Source organism: Eublepharis macularius, chromosome 2, assembly GCF_028583425.1.
Source record: "Eublepharis macularius isolate TG4126 chromosome 2, MPM_Emac_v1.0, whole genome shotgun sequence".
Classification (NCBI taxonomy): Eukaryota; Metazoa; Chordata; class Lepidosauria; order Squamata; family Eublepharidae; genus Eublepharis; species Eublepharis macularius.
This window is the reverse complement of record NC_072791.1, coordinates 208,659,717-208,677,020: the sequence shown is the minus strand read 5'-3', so window position 1 is coordinate 208,677,020 and position 17,304 is coordinate 208,659,717. Positions and strand designations below refer to the sequence as shown.

The window sequence follows — 17,304 nt, the reverse complement described above, 5'->3', positions numbered from 1 at the left end:
TTTTAGCCAGATGGCTCAAAAACACCTTTTCTGAAAGATTCCAACCCACTTGCATGTGTGGCCATCAGAGTTTAAAAAGCAAATATCAAGGAACTGGTTTGCATTGGACCTGGTGCTACTGCGGAACAGTCAGGCAGACCAACTGTGGAGTACTGTTTGGACTCCAGCACAGCGTGGTGATACTTTGCATGGTTCTTCAGATTCATTTTAGAGCCCAATGAAGCAACTGCATTATGCTTATGCTGGGTGCTGACAAAACCAAGACTAAGACTACAAATTCTTTGTCCAAGGAAGAACCTTAGGACCTCAACAAATTCAGTAGTGTGCAAAGTTTTTTATGTACTCTCTTTGCAACTCTACAGCAGGATCTGAAAACTTCTTAACCCATAAGCTGGAAAAAAGAACCAAGGATGTAGAAAAATATGAGGTAGCCAGTGATTTAAAAACAAACAAAAAACATTAAGCAAAAAAGGCCTAATAAAAATTCAGAATCCAGATATTAACTCTCCTAAATTACAGCCAATAGAGGGGTTTTCTATACAATCATAGCCTAAAATAATAACCTCTTAATTCACTTTAAATGCTCAGATAATATGATCAAGGGATTAACCAGAAGCCAGAGTTTTTAGTCAAGAAAACATACCCTGGACAATTCAGGGCTCTTGATTTATTTCTGTTTCCCCGTGGAACAACTGATGCATACACAATTAAGAGGTTGTTCTCTCTGGTATGCCAAAGAGGGAGCCAAATTCACAATTCACTGTGGACACCAACTACACCGTAACCCGAGAATTACTGAAAATTGCAGTCCAGAGTGACTATAGACATGTGAGGTGAAGGGCAACTTCACACGTAAGAGCTTTCCAACATGGTACACAGGACATTCTCCCACATCTACTATTAGGCATGAAACACATGTCTGTTTAGTTGCCCGTGCATACACACTTGGAAGCTATTGTATGCTTCAGGTTTCAAATATGGGGGGAAAGGAAATTTGTGAAATTTTCTTTCCACACTGTACATGTTTTTTCTCTTAAACCTGGGCTGGAACAGTGTCACGTATGAAGTAGCCCTGCCTTTCCTTAAATCCCTGCATATGTAAACTAGAGCTATTGAGTCAGAAGAGCAGCCCTGGTATAACTGAACCTTTGTAACCAAGTCAGATATCCAGAATGATTGGGGGGGGGGGATCCCAAAAACACACCGAGAAAAGACCCTGGTAGTTCCCCTAACTTTATACCTTACTTTAAATGGTTGCCGAGTGGTCAACACTGCAAGAAAACAAATACAAAAAGTATTTCATAATTTAAAACCTACTTGTTATGAATATTATCTGAGATTCTAAAGCAAGCTCTAAAACAGCAAAATCTGTTACATAAACTTTGATACATGTACTTCTAAAACTGCATTCCTAAACACACTTACTGGGAAGTAAACTCTTGCTGAACTCAGCAGAACTTACTCCTGAGTAAACATGTATAGAATCAGATTGTTGGTCACTGAATCAGGTAGATCAGAACGTATCTTTCTTTGTACGCAGGGCTCAACTAGTTAAGGCTAATGGAGTGTCTGTCTGTTAAGAAGCCAGTAAATTAATGTTCATGACATAATAGCATACCAGCAGTTCTTTTGTTTTGAAAGTGCATGTTAGGGTAAGATTAGAGGATTTCAAACATCTTGCAGAATGTCATACCATATGTAAAATCAAGTGTCTATGATATGACCGTTTAGTATTACACATAAAAGCTTTCTGTTATATTTCAGAAAAAATTAACATGGAGAGACCCCAGGAAAGTAATTCACTTCAAGAAGTAACTATAGAATGAACATTAGTATTGGTTTGTGCTCTTAAGTTGCTAGAATATGGGTTAGCTCTGTATGAACTCCCCCCACCCCCGGAAAACTTTGAAAAATAAGAATTCTCCTCCTGTACTCCCAAATCTACATATTAGAAAGGGCTTTTCTCTGAAATGTATTACTTATTTGCCTGAAATTACTGATCTGCCCAAAGCTGACAGCTTAATAAAATGTTAGAGCACCGAGTGGAGGTCAGCAGTACCTTGGGGATTATAAAATGTACAGAAAATGTGTTACAGCAATGCACTGCCTGTTAATTCCCACTAAAAAGGTAACACCGGTTTTCAGAGCGAAAAAACAGAATTACTCTGTGGTCCCTTCCTTTCCTTCCTTCCCTCCTCACCACGAGTGCCAAGTGAGGTTGGGTTGACAAAATAAGGTTAACAAGAAAATAACAATAATTAAAAAAAAACAGCAACAAAAATGACAACAAAGACAATGGTGTGTCAACATCTGAGCAAAGTGGGATTGTAAGTGCAGAATTTCTTCATGTGCAGCTGTTTTTTTCTACTTCAGAGTCCCCTTTGGAAGAGAAGGCCTAATGGAACGTGTGTTCTCCTCGAACAATGTGCGATGAGAACTCATAGCGGTCCTGACTCCGGTAGCCACAAATGTTGCATTCCAATGGGTCCCGGTAGCCATGACACCCCATGTGGATGGTGTACATGACATGGTCTAGGAAAAGAACTCGACAGTGCTCACACTTGAAGGCCCTTATCTGTTCTCCTTCTCCATTGAAGACCTTGTAAATATCCTTTAAAGAGCCCTTAGATGTTTTAGTGACATCCAAAGCCTTGGAGTCCTCCTTCATGTATGCTGGGCTTTGCTTCCTTTTGAGATTTAAGGCAGGGTTTCCTTGGTAGGACTGGTGGTCTTCGTGGCTGCTGTCCGAGTCACTAGAATCCAGGCAGCTATTGCTAGGAGAAGCCTCTCTTTCCTGGGGTCGACTCTTTGGTCTGATGAGGGAGATGGGGCCATCCATATTATTTTCATTGCTGTCCGCTGTTTCTCTGCTCATTGGCCTTTCTATCCTGTTAGGGTTATAGACGGGAGCATAAGCCGAGGTTATGACTGGTGCCACATCAGCCATTGTGCTTGGTGTGTGCTGCATCAAGGGATGGAGCGCCTCTGTTCCAAGGTAAGAGATGGCATTGTTGATCGCTTGGTCCATCATATGGGTCTGCATCAGCTCAGCTTCTCTCTCGTAGGGTAAGTTAGTCTCAAAATGGATATCTGGGTAGAATCTCATGAGCTTCTCACCTACATGAGGATGACAGCAACAAGACAATATATATATATAAATGTATCACTCATAGGATAAGAAAAAAATATTGGTGCTCTACATATCTCCTTGGTGTGAAAAGAGAGAGTCTTGGAACGCTGGTGCTGTCACATGGGCAGAAAATAACAGTAACATTCAAGACAGGGCAGAATTGAGCAATTTGCCAAATTAGAAAGAGCAGAACCTGGTAGTTTCCCATTCAAATACTAATCATGCCCAACCCAGCTTAGATTCCATGTTCTGATGAGTTTGAGCTAGTCAGAGCTATTCATTCTATGCCCAGGTACAAAACACATGACCCCTGCCAGCCTCAGTGGCAGATGTGTGTAGAATGAAGCATGCATGCCTTTAAGGTGCATGGAAACAGCGCCTGAGAAAGAACCAGATCTCTGTCTTTATGCTATAAGGCGGTGTTTCCCAAGTAGGGTTCTACAGAAGCCTGGACTTTCGCAGGACATCAAATAAATACAAATATTGAAATACCACGAAAAATTCCAAATATCCCTCACAATATTGCTGTTATTAATTTAATTTAATTTAATTTAATTTAATTTAATTTAATTTAATTTAATGTATTAGATTTATATTCCGCCCTCCCCATACCAGTAGGCTCAGGGCTGATTACAATTTATATACATTTAAAATACATCTAACAATTTACACAGTTTAAAATTATAAATATATAAACATCCTACCATTTAAAATACATATATATACATACACGTATACTCAGTGGCATAATAAAATGCACTATACACATACACAAGGCACCTCCCTTTCACCTTCATCAGAGCATTTACAGTGGAACTCAACAGATGGAAGATGTCGCTAGTGGGGAGGGCACAGACCATGCTCGACTGAACAAGGGGGTTCCGCCTAGCATCAACCATATGCCTGGTGGAACAGCTCTGTCTTACAGGCCCGGCAAAAAGACAATAAATCCTGCCAGGCCCTGGTCTCATTAGACAGAGTGTTCGACCAGGCTGGGGCCAGGACTAAGAAGGCCCTGGCCCTGGTTGACGCCAGGCGAGCCTCCCTGGAGCCAGGGACCTTCAGCAGATGTTTGCCATTAGACCGAAGAGTCCTCTGAGGCTCATATGGGGAGAGGCGGTCCAGCAGATACACCGGTCCCTGTCCGCATAGGGCTTTATATGTTAATACCAGAACCTTGAACCTGATTTGGTACTCTACTGGTAACCAGTGCAGCTGAAGCAATACCAGCTTATGTGCTCACACCTTGACGTTCCAGTGATGACCCACGCTGCTGCATTCTGTACCAGCTGTAACCGCTGGATCAGGTTCAGGGGCAGCCTACTGTAGAGTGCATTACAGTAGTCAAGCCTAGAGGTGACCATTGCCTGGTTCACTGTAGCCAAGTGGGACAAAAGATAAGGGGCAAGCTGCCTGGTCTGTCGAAGATCAAAAAAGAAGACCTGGCAACTGCAGTGACCTGGGCCTCCATAGTCAAGGAGGCATCCAGAATCACCCCCAGGCTCCTAACTCCTGGGGCCAGTGTAAGCGCTGCTCCATTGAGTACAGGAAGCCGAGGACTTGAATCCACGTTTCCACAACTCAAGTACAGGATCTCCGTTTTCGCAGGGTTTAGTTTCAGCCGACTTTGCCTCAACCATTCAGCCACGGCTTCAAAAGCATGCTCCAGGACATCTGGGGCCGATCCAGGTCGGCTGCCCATCAACAGATATAGCTAGGCATCATCTGCATATTGGTGACACCCAAGCCCGAAACTTCACACTAACTGGGCAAGGGGGCACATATAGATGTTAAACAGTAATGGGGAGAGTATCGTCCCCTGTGGCACACCACATATTAGTGGCCTTTGGGATGATAACTTCTCCCGCAGTGCCACCCTCTGTCCCCGACAGTGAAAAGAGACTAGCCACTGTAGTGCTGTCCCTTGGATTCCCATGTCGGTGAGGCGGTGTGTCAAAAGATTGTAGTCGACTATCGAACGCTGCTGAAATGTCTGGTAATATCAGCAGCACCGATCCGCCCCGATCCAGATGCCTGCAAAGATCATCCGTGAGGGCGACCAGCAATGTCTCCACCCTGTGCCCCAGGCAAAACCCAGACTGGAAGGGTTTAGGGCTGAAGTCTCCTTCAGGAAACTCTGCAGTTGTTTCTCTGCAACCCGCTCAATCACCTTACCCAGAAACGGGAGGTTCAAGACTGGGCAGTAACTGAGTGGGTCAGCAGGATCCAATGATGATTTCTTTAGAAGGGGCCTCACCATAGCCTCCTTTAGTGCCCTGGGAAAACCCCCAGAGCCCAGGGACAAGTTAACTATAGCCTTCAAGGAATCCCATAACCCATCGACACTGGCTTTCACCAGCCACGACAGACACGGGTCCAGGGGGCATGTGGTAGGCCTCACCGCCCACAGAATCCTGTCCACCTCTTCCCCAGAAAGAGGGCTGAAATGATTGAATATTACCCCCGAAGATGGCCAAGGGGCCTCTAGTTCACATACTGTATCAACTGCGGCTGGTAAGTCACGGCGGAGAGACAAGACTTTATCAGCAAAAATGCTCGCAAAAGCCTCACAGCTTATAGTCGAATTCAAATTTTGACGGTCTACACCTGAAAGGGAGTCCAGTGAACGCACCACATTAAACAATTTAGCCGGGTGTGAGCTAGCTGATGCAATGGAAGCTGCGTAAAATTTCTTCTTCACAGCCTTCTCTGCCATCTCATAGGATTTCATAAGCAGCCTATAAGATGTTCTTGTTTCCTCGTCACGAGATCACCACCACACGTGCTCTAGCCATCTCAGTTCCTGTTTCTGTTGTCGTAGCTCCTCCGTGTACCAGGGGGCATGGCAATTTCAGGGACGAAGAGGACAACAGGGAGCGACTTCATCGATGGCCTCGGAGAGCCAGACCTGCCAGTCCTCCACCAGCTCATCCAATGAGCTGCTGTGGAGCATCAGTCCCCGCAGAGCATTCTGAAAGCCAATTGGATCCTTAAGTCTCTGCAGGCGAGCATAAATTTGCTCGCCACTCTTGCGGGGGGGAGTGGCACACCCAACTGAGCCTCTAGAACCGCGTGGTCTGACCATGGCACTGACTCTATTCTATCCAGAACCACATCTAACCCCAACTCGAAGATCAAATCTAGCGTGGAGCCTGCTTAATGTGTGGGGGCTGAAACTGGGAAAGTCCTAGTGTTGCCATGACTGACACCAGGTCCGCAGCCTGTACCAAGATGGCATCATCAGCGTGAACGTTGAAGTCCCCCAGTACTATCAGTCTGGGGAACTCCAAGGCCCACCCCGCCACCACCTCCAACAGGCGCGACAGGGTTAAGGTTAGGTATGCTGATATATTTCTTCACAATAACTTAGCAGTAATTCAATTGTGCTCCCAGCCACCAACTTTTTCTAGCTAGTAAATGTTAAGATAGGCAGAGGTTCCTTGGGATTTGAAAAATTAATTTAGGGGGTTCCTCCATGGAAAAAAGACTGGAAAACACTGTTCTAAGGAGCAACGGTCATATTTAAAGCAAGCTTTAAACCTGAAAAAAGGTTCTCATATTTTCCAATCTGGTAGTTAGGCTGGAGTATAAAATAGAAAAGCACTGAAGTAAGTTAAAATCCATAAGGGGCAGCTCTGGTTAGCTAAGGGATCCTGAATCATAACTGCTTCATTCCTTTATGTAAAATAGCCTTGCTAATGTGTACAGAAATAGCACACGGTTATTTCAAAAACTTCAGAAGAAAGATCTGTACGGCTAACACATCAACTTGTTCCAGGGGGAGGTAACATTCTAGGCCTAAGTGCCAACACCCCCACAATATCTACCTGTGAAGATACCGGTGGGCCAGCAAACCGAAGGAGGATGAGGAATATACTTGGCCAGACACGCTGGGAGGTAGCTATGTCTCACTGGTGCTGCTGGTGTCTCAGGGACTCATTTGGTCCCTTGACTGGAGAACCACCCTTGTGTGTCGAACACAATGGTATCCCACTGTTTGGCACACATGCCAGGCATTGCCCACTCCTGCCCTCTTCCTGTCCCAACTACAAGGAGGTTACTAATTCACAATAGCAACTGTGCCTCTCTTTCTTCCTTCAAGGCAATGTTACCTGTACTTCCAGACATCAGGAGCAGCAAGGGAAGAATAATTTCGGACAGCTCAGGCTGGACGAATGGAGGGCAATGGCATAATGAAATAACAACAGGGGTGGGCAGGGCCATGGAGAGTTTGAAAGCAAGGAGTTCGTGTGGATTCAGGAGTGACAAGATGCCAGTGCGGTGATATAGGGAGGGAGGCTTTGTCTTGAAAAAAACAACCCTTGGACGGAAGGATAGGGGGACACAACCACTGCTGAAAAGATGGCACAGAAGAGTTAAGAGCATAATTTATTCTTGTGTGTTATTTAATTCTCCATCTATATCTAAAGGCAGAATATCTATGCCATAAAAGTGTAGACACTGTACTAGTGGAAAGACATGTACTGCTAAAACTGGGGTTAATTTTAGTATAGGAAGAAAAGAAACACCCCGTTTATCATACATGCAAAGGTTTTAGGGTTAACATTTGCTATCATGAAGACAGATCAACAATATTTGCTTCACTCAGCCAATGCCAGGGCTTGCTTAGCCTGCTTCAACTTTCCACTGCTTTGGGAGCATGCAACTTTCCTTCCTTTCTTCTGAAATTTCAACCATTAACATTGAGATTGCTTAACTCACACCACCACCAACCTGCAAGTGAAAGGTTAGAAGTTCTACGGGCTGCAAGGAACCAATGCACCTTTCCCTGACATTCCAGAGCAGCTATATCCAGGGCTTTTTTCCTGGGAAAAGAGGTGGTGGCACTCAGCTCCCAGGACCGCACAATGATGTCACTTTGGGTCAGCTAGAACAAGGGGGGAGTTTTAAAAAGTTTAAATTGCTGTCAGCGAAAATGGTCACATGGCTGGTGGCCCCGCCCCCTGATCTCCAGACAGAGGGGAGTTTAGATTGCCCTCAGCGCCGCTGTCCCCTCTGTCTGGAGATCAGAGGGCGGGGCCACCGGCCATGTGACCATTTTCAAGAGGTGCCGGAACTCCGTTCCACCACATTCCAGCTGAAAAAAAGCCCTGGCTATATCCTTTGCAAGTCAGCTCCGCCTAGTGTTCAAAGTGCAGAAGGTGGTATTCTGACCAATCTGAATTCAAATACACCTAAAATATATCAAGTTGATGACATGGAGAAGGCACTTTTTCTCACCTTCATTCCCAAATCTGCACAAGGGCAACAACTGGCAGGATATTAATTCACAGGGAGGAGGATAACTCACTGTGACATGCTGATTATGGGACAAAGCAGAGTATAAATGTAAGTATACCAAAACACATGATTATTTCAGAAAGGCTGATGAAGAGAACCTCAACCTTCTCATAATTACCATTAGGCCATTATTATTCTATTACTTATTGCATTTGTATTCTGCATGTTTTCTATTCTGGAGCTTGAAGGTCAGGTGCAGACTGGCTCCGCTTCAGCCAGATGGCTGCTTCCACACCTCCAAATCATAATCCAGAGAAAGTGGAAAAGGTTATAAAATGCAGCTTTTCTCATTTTTGGCCCAGGACAGTGTGCTTAATACAAGACAGGCTCATAGTGAGAAACTCCGGTTCACGTTAACCATGGTTATACTTTGTAAGACCAGGATTCGGCTCACACTTTGATTCTGGTTTGCCTTGGCAAATGCTGGTTTCATTGTGGGGGGAGATGGTAGAAAGCAGCTCTCCCAGGGTGAGGCCAAATGAGATGCCAAACAAGTGTTCATTAACGTGTTGAGTGATGCAATTTTACCTGGGAACTTGAGTTTTCAAAGACAGAGTCATGTGGGATTGCTAGGGGAGAGAAAGGATTCCCTCACTGCCCTCTACCTCCTCTACTGGTTGCTCACCCTCCCCGCCCCCCCCCCCCCCAATTCTGGCTGCTATTTACTACTAGGGACAGTGCTGAAACTTTAGCAATCTCAGCAGGGAGAGGAATTACCATCTCCTCCCCGTCCCCACGCGCTCTAGGTGGAATCTACTGTTTAAATGCCTTATGAAGATAGCAAGTCAGATGTGAGGTCTAAATAAAAAAAAAAGTTCCATCTCTAGCACACAAAACAGCCAAATGAGATTAAGATCACAATTTACTTTTGTTGTTATTTAAAAGAAACTGCAGCGGAAGGCAGGGAAGGAATCCTTCCTCTCCCCCAGCGACCCCACACAGCTCTGTCTTTGAAAATACAATTCCCAGGTAAAACTGCATCACTCAACATGTTAATGAACTCTTGCCTGGAGCCTTGCTTAGCATGCCCCTCAGCTGGTATGTATTCCTGCCTGCATGCACCGCCCAGGAACAGGCCAGGAGGTCTGGGTCGGTATATCAAGGGGCACAGGCACAGAAAGTGCCAAAAAAAAAGACATACCCGTTTGATTAGCATTATAGGAGATTAGCATTATATGAACCATTTCTCAGAATGGGACACTCAAAAATGGACTAGCCCAGGGGTCCCCTGTAGGTGCCATGGAGCTCACTGACACCTTTCCTGGTGTCCACCAAGGTTTTTAGAAAGTGGGTGGGGTCAAGTGGGGCTTTTGCCCAGCAGGGCTTTTGACTGGCCACTGGGGATTTGACTGGCTGTGCAAAACACTGCTTTGGCAGCAGCTGCCACCACAGCACAAGGGTCTTCACTGTGTGACTGATGGTATGGCAGCTGTTTTATGACTGGCCTTGCCTGCTGTGGCAGCCATTTTGGGGCAGCGCCCATCAACATTTGTCAGAATTTCAGAGGTGCCCACAGGGTCAGAAAGGCTGGGGACCCCTGAACTAGCGTATCAGAAAAGCATTTATTGATAAGGACCTCAGGCACAGTGTAATAAACCTCCTACAGAAAAAGACACTAAACTTTCAAAATTCCTGCATACTGAAAGGAGCTACAACACAAGTACCCCCAGATCCCCTATTTATATTATCAATCTATCCCTCCAAAAATGAGCCAGGCAGAAGTTTCTGTTGTATGCCAGAGAATCCAGTTTCTGTTGTATGCCTGATAGACATCCTCTATCGTCAAGTCAACTGCACTGACATGGGTGCCTACTGCCCCATGCTACGTCAGTCAAGAAAAGAGACGATACACCAGTGCAAGGTACAAGAGAAGAAAAGAAGAACAAGGTGCCATAGGGGGATAGTTTTATGGACAACTACAGATCCCAGTGTGTTTTGCTTAAAGCTTCATCAGGAGATCTGATAAAACAAGTTTAAAAGTTATTAAATAATGTTTTTAAAAGATCATCTCATTACAGCGTAAAAGATATGTTTAAAACAGTATACAACAGACAGGATTTTTTTTTTTAAGTACAAGTCTGGGCGTATTGGAAAGAGTTGTATAGTTCTCTATAGTGTGGTATCATGATGCGTATACAGAGATATTTTGAACCTAAGAACCCATGCTATGCCACCATATTTATGGCAGATTTACAGCATTTCACCTACGTGCCTCTGGTCTACTTAAAATATACTGGCAATATTTTTTATCACTGAGAACTATAGGTAGGAGGCCCTTAATAAATTCCATCTGGACTTTAGCAATTTTCATTCTACCATCAGTCTGAGCTGGTCTACTTTCTAGACACTATATCCAACCATACAATATTCATATAAATAGTATTTTTCACCAGAAACCTATTCATCACTACACTTAACTACATGGTACAAGGTACCATGCTGAACACGCCACACGATCCATCCTCTACAGCCAAGCTCAGACACAAACACATCTACATCAGACTAAGTGTTCCTAAAACTACAGTAGCTACCTGGGGAAGCGTAGAGATCAAATGGCAATGCTGGACAAGCAGTCAACTTCTTCAGGATAGGTCCAGCAGGTAAAGCAACAGAAAGACACTGGCTGACATCTCCAGCCTGCAGCTAAAACCTCTCAAGAGTATCATCAGGGATCTTCAACCCCACCTGGAAGATGATCCTTCCTTCTCATAGGCCTCTCTTCTAGGAGAGAGGCTGTTTCTTGCTTATAGACAGTCCCCCTAATCTGGGAGACCTAATAGACAGATCGTCCAATGGAAATACAAACCCAAAGGCTAGTCCTTGGAACAAATCCTAGTTCCGTAGCAGTCCTGGTCATCAATTTGTGTGATGCTATCACAGAACCCAACAACCTCAGCCATTTAACTTCTATTATCCCCCAAGTTTCTCCCCAATGGGGACCCAAAGCAGTTCACATCATTCTCCTCTCTTCTATTTTACCTTCACAACAATCTTACAAGACAAATGGGGCTGAGAGAGTGTGATTGGCCCAAGACCACCCAGCGAGCTGCCATGGCAGAGTGGGATTTGAACCTGGGTTTCCCAGGTTCAAATTGTCTGACACAATAACCACTACGTATCTGTAGTGGTAACCACTGGCTCATCTTTGTACACACACACATGCGAAGGTAACATTCCACGGACCCAACAGAGTGGGCTCTGACTCACAAAAGCTTATGGCATAATAAATGTGTTATTTCTGAAGGTGTCATAGGTAGACATGGGCACGAACCAAAAACATTTAATGAATCCGCAGTTCATGGTTCGGTGCCGATGACGATCCTGAAGTCGCGAACTGCAACGGACATTTCCCGTTGCCAAACCAGTTCGCGGTTCGTGGTGCTCAGAAAGGCCCCTGTTGCACTTAGAGAGCCCATATTCACAGGGGGTGTGTAGCAGGCTCTCCTCCAGCCAGCACCCAAGTTTGGTCAAGATTGCAATAGGGATCTTGGAGTTATACCCTCTCCAATTCGGGGCCCCCAGGAAACTCCCACAAAAATCCCAGCTCAATTATACTCTCTCTGTCTCTCCCCAAAGGCTAGCAAGTAGCAAGCAGCAGCTCTCACTCCACTGCTCACTGAAAGTGAAAGCCAGCCTAGGAGCGCAGTGCTTTTTATAAGCTGAGGTCCCATAGAGCAACACAGGAGGTCTGTGTTTGGCCGTCAGAGCTGCCTATCAGGGTTTGCAGGGATGAGATTGGAGTGCCCGTGGCTACAGAACACCCCCTCCCCCCTCCGAATGACTTCTCCCAACTTGTAACCACTTTGCAGCTCCATGGTTGGAAGGAAGACCTGCCGATCAAGGTAAGCTGGGCTTCGATTTGGGTTTCCAGGGCAACAGAAGGAGCGCAGACAGAGATCAGGCATTCCCCCAGCTTCGTTTCCAGGGGAATTGATTGATGGTGCCTGACTGTCTGGCTTCCCAAACCGTGGCCAAACGCACCGAACCAGGCTTCTTTTAAATGCTGGTTCGTTTGCCGTGGACAATCACGAACTGCCGGATCGCGATCACGCGATCGCCAATTTCATGGGTTTTTGAAGTTCGTAATGTGGTTCATGCCCATGTCTAGTCATAGGATTCCTTGTTATTTTGGCTGCAGCAGTCTGACCTGGCTAGCCCTCTAGAATTTCCCATTACAGATTTTTGAATGGCATTATGTGATGGACAGCCTTGCAGTCTCACTTCTTCATCTGTAAAATGGCTACAGTGATGACCTACATTTCAGATTTATATGTATGTATGTGCCGTCAAGTTGCAACCAGCTTATGGCAACCTCAGCAAGGGGATTTCAAGGCAAGGAGGAAAGTAAATGTTTTATAATATATTTGAATTAAAGGTTGGCAAACAGGGGGACCACTGTTTACATTTGCATTATGCTGACCAGCTCTCAGTACACAAGATTTTGTGTAATCATTATTCTTGAGCTTTCAAAATCTTAGGACCACTCTCTATCTGTACCCACAGGTGAACTGAATATTCTTTGGGTTTGATTTATTCATCCAATGTCACTCTTTAGGTAAGATTATAAGGAACAATGAGAATCATTAGAGTTTTTCAAAAAGGCTGTTCTGTGCCTGTTTGCTTTTATCAATATGCCCCTTATAAGCTAGCCAGGCTCATAAGGATCCTTTTAGTGCTCTCTACTTCCCCAGCAACTGACATGAAAAGACGTAATGCAGATAACTGGAAAGAGCAAAAATTGGGGGACACAGACTACTAAACACATATGTACGTAAAGAGAAACTGGAGTGCTGGAACAGTGGTCAGTGCTGGTCTGAACCAACACAAACACTGGCCTGAAGAGAAGCAGGCACAATGGATTTTGATACAGCTCACCGCTCTGGGAAAACATGAGAAAACATTTTGCAATTAGAAGATGTCAAGTATACATCAGTTACTCTTTTGTATCCAAATAGCATAAACGGCAGAGAAACATTGTTGAATATGGACTGGGGGGGGGGGCGCTGTGCGATGACAATCTCAGCAAATTCCTGCTTTTACTTGTGGAAATTTGAATAACCAGATATATTTTTTCAAACTTCACAGATTTCTAAGCTACTTTGTCAGGGTTTTTTTTTTTTTTTGTACGTTCTGTGCCACTAAGCTACTCTGCAATCATGAGGAATAGAGGTGGACTCTGCATGAAAAGCCATGTTGTGCGGCACTCGTGTGGTACTTTTCTAGACCTTCTGGCTAAGCCTCCACTCAGCTTGCCCGCCCCAAACCCAGCAGTGTGCCCGATTCTGGAAAGGCCAACATTGACCACGTGTTCAGGATTAAACAGCAAGCTATCCTTTTTGCTACAAACAACAACAGAATGGCTCATCTGAAGCTTACCCACAAACTTCTGTGGGGTGGAGCTTTTACGCTTTCCCATGTTGCTCGTCAGCTTCTCTATAACAGGAGGTCTTTCAAAAGGCACCAGAGTTACATTGTTGTCCATCCCAGGTTCTTGTTCCTTACAATCTTCCATAGTAGGTACTACATAAAACCAAAAATCCAAATCAGAGAGGTCTACCTACACTTCCAAGAGAAATGTAATGAATAAACAAAATGGTCACTGTTTGAGGTCTGGAAATGTACATTAGTCAGGGCAGCATTCTTGTAGAGCTGTGGTGTCATGGTGAGCATTTCTCTCAGGGCCAAGCTACAAGTGACGAATTACACTTGAATGGCAAGTGAACAGACTTCACTTCCCTGTTTCCTTGCACTCCACTTGCACTCCACTCAATCGAATGGAGTGCAAGTGGAACACAAGTGAACAGGGAGGAATACATGTGAGTCTGTTCACTTGCCATTCAAGTGTAATTCGTCACTTGTAGCTTGGCTCTCAGGCAATCCAAAGCCTATTTCTTGGAAAGCAAAAGAGAAGCGGCACACCTCCCGCTTTCCATAAACATATTGGGGCATAGCATCTCCTCTTCCTATGCTGGATCACCACCTGAGCTGTATCCCTCACTGCAGTGCTGGCGTTCAATGATACCCGGGCTTTTGAAGCAGGAGATAATAGCAAACTTACCACAACAATTTCCTTATTTTTTAAAAAAATCCAGCAATGTTTCCTACAGACAGGAGAAAACAGCAAGAGTCCAGTAGCACCTATAAGACTAACCAAATTTGTGGTAGGGTAGGAGCTTTTGAGAGTCACAACTCACATCTTCAGATACTGTGACTCATGAAAGCTCATACCCTACTACAAATTTGGTTAGTCTTATAGGTGCTACTGGACTCTTGCTCTTTTCTACTGCTACCGAAAGACTAGCAATGACTATCCATCTTGATCTATCTCTACAGACAGGAGTTCATGGAGATGTTGAAGGGAAATCAGTGATTTGACACTGGTGTGTCCATGTGAATGTACCAACATGCAAATAAATGCAGAAACATCTGGCCAGGGAACAGGCTATACTTTACAGTGCTTTGGTTAAGATACGTACATAACATATCCCCCCCTTAATATTCCCAGTGACTCTCTCAAAGAAAAACAGGGACAAAACAGGCATATTTTTGCAGTGATAAGTGCAACAGAAAGGGACATTAGAGACCATGAAACAGGAGTTCATCTCAGAAAGTAACATACAGAGATATGGCACCCCTGTTTTGGCAAAAAGGTGGGTTATGAATGTTGTAAAGAAATAAAATATTGGGTTGGATCCATTTCTTCCAGTGGTCCCCTCCAGTTCTGGAACAACCCATTACTGGACTCACGGGACCTGTGTGGATTTAGACCAAAATTGCTCTTTCTTGATCTTCTGTCAGGGGAGATACGTTTGTGGAAAAGGGTGGCCATTTTGTCCTTTCTCCCTCCTCTCTGCAGCCCCCAAATCATATGGCTGTTAGTCCCTATGGGTCCCACAAATCTGGGAATCAACTTTCCTAGGGTTGAAAGAGCCTGTTTGTGAAGAGGCAACGTAGCAAACAGCTACGCCCTTGGAGCTGACGACCACTGGATCCAACTCAACTTCCAGAAAATCTTGGTCCAAGTTGTTAGGGTGCCACAAACCACTACACAACTAGACCTTCAGATGATGTTTTCATCAAAGTATTTGTGTTTGAGTACACTGGTTGAGGTCTCTGGAGGATAAGAGTTACACCTTGAGTTACAGAACCAACATGTTTCAAAAAAACACGACAAGCAACAGATAAGAGAAACTTAATATTCTAACAGTACTCAAACCTTTCTGGTGTGGTTGCAAGATTGTTTCGAACAACATAAACCAACATTTCTCAAAATGTTTCTGAACGACATAACCCGGGGTTTTTCAAAATGCTCTGCGCTGTGCCCACCCAATCCAAAACCAATAATTACTTCCCCAGACGAATACAGATGAATTTAGCTTGCTGCTAAATGAGAGGTGCTATGAATGGTGCATTAATCCAGTGCTGGATTAATCAGGAAAAAAAATAGAATTCTCAGACTCCTGCTGAAAAACCATACATATAATACCCAGGGAACTGTAATTAAAATAAAAGTAGCGGCTCTTCCAGGGTTGCTTTCTTGGATGATGGATGCAGTTACCCCCATGTAGATCAGTGAGGATCCCCTGCCAAGGAGTATTCGACCCACCCATATCTTGACAGACAGGTAGGCTGAAACAGTATGGTATAGTGGTTAGAGTGTTGGACTAAGATCGGGATACTCCAAGTCAGAATCCCCATTCTGCAGTGGAAGCTCGGTGGGTGACCTTGGGACAGTTACACACACTCAGCCCAACCTACCTCACAGGGTTGTGAAAATAAATGGAGGAGAATGACATAAGCCCCTTTGGGTCTGCACTGGGGAGAAAGGTGGGGTATATATATGAAGTAAATCAGTACATACTTGGCATCCTTTCCTTCTGAATATCCTAACAGTCCAGAAGGACTGTCCCACTCACCATTTAAGGACCACTCCTATAAGCACAAGTTTTACAGCTGGACAACTTAAGAGGAAATTGTGCCAGGTCTGTCCTAGCTTGTGTGCTTTTGAAACTACTGCGAATACAACCTTACGTACCTCTGCAGTACCTAGGGCAGTGCTATGTATAAACTGTGATAAAACTTTGGTAGCCACTGTTCTACAAAGTGCAGGGCAAGTCAACGCAATCTGCGAACTAGGAGCGCAAGGACTGCGGTAAATCAAAGTAAAGGTTACAGATGAAAATGCAAAATCTCTTCCTTTTAGTTTCCCATGTATTTTGGCTGAATGCTCTTCCCATCTGTAGGCTAACGATCATTTGTCTGAACAGATGTTTCCCTAACCATAAACACGGCACTGAGCGTCCAACTATCTTGGGGATATGTTTAAAAGGGATTAGACAAATTAGATCTATCAACGGCTATTAACTATGATAGCAAAATGAATACTAGTCGCTGGAGGGGGAATAGCTGGGAAGGACTGCTGACTTCGAGCCCTGCTTCGGGGCTTCCTGGAGGTATCCTAGAAGTTGGCTATTGAGGGGGACAGGATGCTTTGGATTAGAAAGCTCTGATCCAGTAGGACTTCCGGAGTTCTCAAGGACACAAAACATTTCACAGAATTTGCGGTGGGCATCTAAAGTAACTTGCTCCCATTCCTAACCATGCTGTTGTGCTCCTTTAAGCCTACTGAACATAGCACAGGAGGCCCACCAGGTTTCTGACACCTCCCCACTTTGCTTCAGCTGTTACAGGCAGGCAGCAAACACAGGAAGTTGATTGGACATCCGTGAGACGGCCTTAAATGGCAGTGTTCCTCTTACTGGGACCCGTGACTTACAGATCTGATACAAGACATTTAACAATGCATCTGTCAGCTCTCTAATAAGACTGACGTGTGGCTTTCAGAGAGCAGATGGAGACTTTCATTTACATGG

At 44.7% G+C, this 17,304-nt stretch overlaps 1 protein-coding gene across 4 annotated transcripts in view; it reads right to left on the bottom strand.

Annotated features, from left to right (window-relative positions):
• Positions 1-828: 828 nt before the first annotated feature.
• Positions 829-17,304, bottom strand: part of IKZF2 (IKAROS family zinc finger 2) — a 134,800-nt gene continuing 118,324 nt past the window's right edge. For 2 of the 4 annotated variants that reach the window (XM_054970970.1, XM_054970971.1), the window contains exons 7-8: positions 13,808-13,951; positions 829-3,117 (exon numbers count right to left, since the gene is read on the bottom strand). In XM_054970970.1, the coding sequence (XP_054826945.1) occupies positions 2,396-3,117; positions 13,808-13,951 (866 nt within the window). In that variant the 3' untranslated portion in view covers positions 829-2,395. The remainder of the gene's footprint in view (positions 3,118-13,807; positions 13,952-17,304) is intronic. The other 2 variants (XM_054970972.1, XM_054970973.1) reach the window with 1 other exon arrangement.